At 45.1% G+C, this 5,092-nt stretch overlaps 1 protein-coding gene across 1 annotated transcript; it reads right to left on the reverse strand.

Moving 5' to 3' along the window:
* Positions 1–218: 218 nt before the first annotated feature.
* On the reverse strand, positions 219–3,857 carry LOC119341109 (receptor kinase-like protein Xa21). The gene is made up of 2 exons (XM_037612998.1): positions 694–3,857; positions 219–601 (listed from the first exon to the last, which is right to left on the reverse strand). Exons 1-2 carry the CDS (start codon positions 3,770–3,772, stop codon positions 219–221), a joined length of 3,462 nt encoding a protein of 1,153 aa, XP_037468895.1. The 5' UTR covers positions 3,773–3,857.
* Positions 3,858–5,092: the final 1,235 nt, after the last annotated feature.

Raw genomic sequence — 5,092 nt, forward strand, 5'->3', positions numbered from 1 at the left:
GACTTTTTTTTTTGGACGAATGCAGCTGGGCTGCTTCATTATATTAAGGTGCGTAAGATTTACAGTGGTGTCACAAGGTGCGACAATGTAAAAGAAAAATCACAAGATACAAGGGAGGAGCAGGCTAGGAAAAGCTTCACAATAGACTTTTCCTTTTGGACAATTTAGTCAAGAAATGTAAACTACTCTTCTTCAAGGATCATGCATTTTCCTTTTCCTCAGCCCTGCAATGCTGGAAATGATTCTTTGATTGCGATAACTTCATTGTATATGTCCTGCATAGTTGGCCGATCTTTAGGTGTGTCTGCAGAGCACAGCAACCCAAGCTCCATGAGCTTTATGATGCAGCTCATTGCAACCATTGGTTCCCGGTCTGAATTACTGCCTGCATCTTCACCTTCACCTCGATAACCTGGAACTATTCTAGGGTCTAGAATCTCCTCAATCTTTTGAGGAAATGATTTTTCAACAAATTTGTAAAGGGTCAGGCCATCTTTAAACATCTCATCGGTTGGACGCTTTCCTGTTAGCATTTCTAAGATGATGACTCCATAGCTAAATACATCGCCCTCAGTGGAGATTTTGCTCCCAAATCCATATTCTGCAGTATGCATAAGTCATTCAAACAATCAATTAACACAACTTGCATTCTTTTTAATTAAAAAAAAGCATCTTCTATTTAGAAAATATTACCTGGGGCAATGTATCCAACTGATCCTCTTGGCCCCACTAAGCTTGTAGAAGTATGAATGTCCGAAGAAGTGTACCTATGCAGGAACTTAGCCAACCCGAAATCTCCAACACGTGCGCCCATGAAATCATCCAAAAGGACATTGCTAGGCTTCAGATCGCAGTGTGCCATAGGAGGCACACATTGGTTATGGAGGTAATCCAAAGCAGCAGCTATGTCCACTGCTATTACTATTCTTGTACCGAAACTCAATGGCCTTCTCTGACCATCCTCATGGACTGTTGGATGGAGCCAACTTCCCAGGTCGCCGTTAACACTATATTCAAGAACAATAGCTTTGAAATCATGTCCTGTTGGATCAATGGTTGAGCATGCAGTAATCACCCTTATAAGATTCCTGTGACGAGTATTTCTCAATGCTTCACACTCAGCAATGAAGCTTTTTGGTGCTCCGAGTTGATTGAGTTTGAAAACTTTGATGGCAACTTCATGTTCTTCAGATTCAATTCTACCTCTGTACACAGACCCATATTTTCCTGAACCGATCAAGTTATCTGATGAGAAACCATTTGTTGCCCTCATTAAATTAGCATATGTGAACTTCTTCAACTCTTTGGAGGATGGATGAGCTGCTTGTTTGAAGTTCTTTTTCTTCTTGAAAATAATGGTTGCAAAGCATGATAACAGGACCAAAGAAAGAACTGTAAATCCTACTATCTTGAGAATGCTGGAGCTATTCCTTTGTTTGGATGCCTCTGCATTGCAAAATGGCACCTGTAGCAATCGCGTGCTGGTACATAACTTCATGTTCCCTTGAATAAAAACCTTTCTTCCATTCTGAAATATTCCATCTGCTGGTACAGGACCCTCGAGATTGTTGAAGGACAAATTGAGAAGCTTCATAGACTTAAAGAACTTAAAGATGTCAGGGATTTCACCTGATAAATTGTTTTGAGATAGATCCATCTCAATGATGCCTCCCAAACTTATGAAGGAGTGAGGGATTTTCCCATGAAAGAGGTTACCCTCCATGTGGAGGGACTCCAGATGGACGCACTGACCTAGAGTGGGGGGTATTTGTCCAGACAGTTGATTATGGGAAATATTCAGTGGCCCAAGATTTTTCAGGCTGCCAATCTCCGGAGGTATCTGTCCAGAGAGTTGGTTGTGGGACAAGTCCAAACCCTGGGAAAGGGAGGGAAGAGAAAACAACTCCTTTGGTATTCTCCCATCAAAGCTGTTACAAGAGAGGTTTAGTTTTTCTAACTTCTTGCAACCTGCTAAAGCTCCTGGGATAGGGCCACTAAAATTATTTTCCTGTAAATAGAGCTCACTCAGTTGACTCAGTTTACCGACAGAAAGTGGAATTGATCCGGAAAGTTTGTTCTGAGACAAGCTTAAGACAAACAAGTTGGAAAGATTTCCAACTGATTCAGGAAGATTTCCAGTAAGCAAATTTCGTTCCATGTAAAGACGTCTGAGGCTTGTCAAGTACTGTATCTCCAAAGGTATAGTGCCAGATATTCTATTTGATCTTAATAACAATAACTCTAAGCTCTTTGAAAGGCCTGCAATGGAATTGGGCAAGACACCCTCAAGGTTGTTTGCATCCAAGCGCAACTTCTCCAGTTGTGTGCAATTAGTCAATGAGGATAAGAAAGACCAATCTCCTGCTTGAAGTTGGTTCCAGCCTAGATTCAGATCTACTAGACTAGGAAGAGTCCCAAAAGAAGGAACAATACCATGAAATGAATTGTCGCGGAGGTTGATCACGTGAAGATTGGTTGTGTTGGCTATTGAAATGGGGATTTGTCCTGTGAAGTTGTTTCCTTGCATGATCAAAGTGTGGATGTTTGGAAGGGTATACCCGATGTTATATGGAATTTCCCCTACAAGTATGTTCATACCCATGCCAAGGTATGTAAGTGATGATATGTTGTAAAGAGTGTCAGGGACTGTCCCAGACAAAGAATTATAAGTGAGATCTAGTACTCTCAGGTACGGAATATTGCCTATACTCATTGGGATTCTACCATGGAAATTATTATCTCCAAGCAAGAGGTAGCGAAGCGAAGAAAAAATCCCTAAAGAAGAAGGTATGGTGCCAGAAAGATTGTTTGATTGCAATTTAAGATATTGCAAGGGTGGGCCAATGTTCGACAAAGCTGGTATGGACCCGACAAAGTTGTTCATTCCTAGTGATAATTTTTGAAGCGACATGCTGTTAAGCAACGCAGAAGGTATCTCCCCGCTCATGCGATTGTTTGTTAAGTCCAGAAGTTGAAGGGATGAACTATTAGCGAGGAGAGGTGGGATCTGTCCAGTGAGGCTATTGTTCACAAGAACAACAGAGCGAAGAGAAGAGCTGCTTCCAAGTGTAGTTGGAATGTTGCCCGTCAGACTATTTGTAGCAAGATGTAGAACTGAGAAGTTGCGGAGCATCCCCAATCCTTGCGGGATACCTCCACTGAGCTTGTTGTGACCCAAGTTGAGCTGCCGCATATCTGAACATTGGCTCAGGCTTTGGGGGATCACTCCATCAAGGGAGTTGCTTCCAAGATCAACAATTTGAAGGTGAAAGCATGAAGACAGAGTGCTTGGGATCACTCCACTAAGATAGTTTGAGCTGAGGTTAAGGTACCGCAACCGATTTAGTTGGCCAATTTCAGGTGGAATTTGACCACTGAGTTGATTGTTGGGGACGTGCATTCTTGTGAGGAAAGTGAGGTTGCCAATGCAAGCAGGTATTTGGCCATCGAGATTAAACGACTCGAGGTCCAGCGCAACGACACGAGACACGTGTCTCTTGCTCCAAGTAACACCGGACCAACCGCAGAACTGCAGTGAATCGTTCTTCCACGAAGCTAGGGGTCCAGCAGTAGTGCTGAGATGGAGTTTAAGGCAGCGGAGAGCATGGAAGTCGGTGCTAGAATCCTTTCGGAGTGACGTAGCACCTAATGATGCATGGACAAGGGAGCAGAGCACAAGCATCAGGGGAAGCAAGGAACTGAGAGTGCCCAGAGCCTGAGGAGACATATATTTTGTAGTACCACCCATGGTCTGACCGTTCGACGGTCTCATGGAGGAACGGACCTACGACTGATCCGGCTCTCTGAACAACAAGGCAGGAGAACTCACTGGGGAGCTGTAGCGCGCTGGTGGTCCTTTCGCGGCACCGGCAGGTGCGACGGCCACTCCACGGATGATGAGCTCCGCGCGCGGCGTGCCACAAGAAGCAGCGAGATGGTGGTAATGCAGGGGGAGGCTTGGGATGGTGAGGTGGATTGAGACGTTTGAATCTGTGATCTATGTGATTCATCCGGCGCGTACTTATAGGGCGCCCGCTACTTGCATCCATGCTTGCTCTACAGTACATGTGAATAGTAAATTGATCAGTAGTGTTCCATGCAAGTACTCCGTCATGTGTAGAGTAGTGATCCACTTGCGTCCGTTTGATCTAATGTGAACAGCGTATCAGTGGTCTATGTACGACCGGTGACTCCGTGAGCCGGAATTGGAGATCATCAAGGCTTACCTTGGATGCAGTTTGAAACTGGCTACGCGGAGTGCTAGCCACTTGACGTGTAACCAGATTCCATATTCAGTAGCACCGGATGCGGAATCGTAGAGAAAATGTGAGATAACGAATCTGGTTCTCACCTACAGAGGAAGCGGAAAGCTCGCTCTCTCTTAGTCTTGAATAATCTGGCTCACGAAAGCAGTGAAGTCCGGCCTACTGGCAGAGGAAACGGCAAGCAGTCTCAGTAATCTGATTCACGACGGCAGGTCGGCACCGAAGCCAGCCTGAAACACTTATCTCATAAAAATCCTAAAAACTAAGAGCATCTCCAACAGACGCGCAACACGCGGCGCGCTAAAGAACAGTATACAATTTCGGGTGAGCCAGCTTTTGTGCGCGGCGGTGCGCTGACTCCAGCGGTCGCCGCAAAATAAAGCGCGCCCGAGCCGCTCCGGCAGACGCGCTATATTTCTTCTTTTTTGTACTATGACTCGATACACATTTGGCTCCGATTCTATAGACATAAATAGATAAAAAAAGATAGATAGATAGTACATAGATAGATAAAACGATAGATTATATAAAATGATACATAGATAGTGCATAATAGTTCATAGGCTCCTCCTACGATAGATAGATAGATAAAACGAAAAACTACTACCCGTTGTCCTCCTTCGACTCGGACTCCGCCTCGGTGATGTCCTCCTCCGACGTCTGAATGAAGGCGTCAACCGCTCGTCATTGGAGCCCCAGGATGACGCATCTCCTAGCGCGATGTTGAATTCAATGGCCGCCTTCCGCGTTCGCCTGTTCTCGCGATAGGCGGCTCGCTCCGCCCTCCTCTCCTTCCTCTCTGCCCTCCTCTCGGTGAAGAACTGTTG

Source organism: Triticum dicoccoides, chromosome 7B, assembly GCF_002162155.2.
Source record: "Triticum dicoccoides isolate Atlit2015 ecotype Zavitan chromosome 7B, WEW_v2.0, whole genome shotgun sequence".
In the NCBI taxonomy this organism is placed as follows: Eukaryota; Viridiplantae; Streptophyta; class Magnoliopsida; order Poales; family Poaceae; genus Triticum; species Triticum dicoccoides.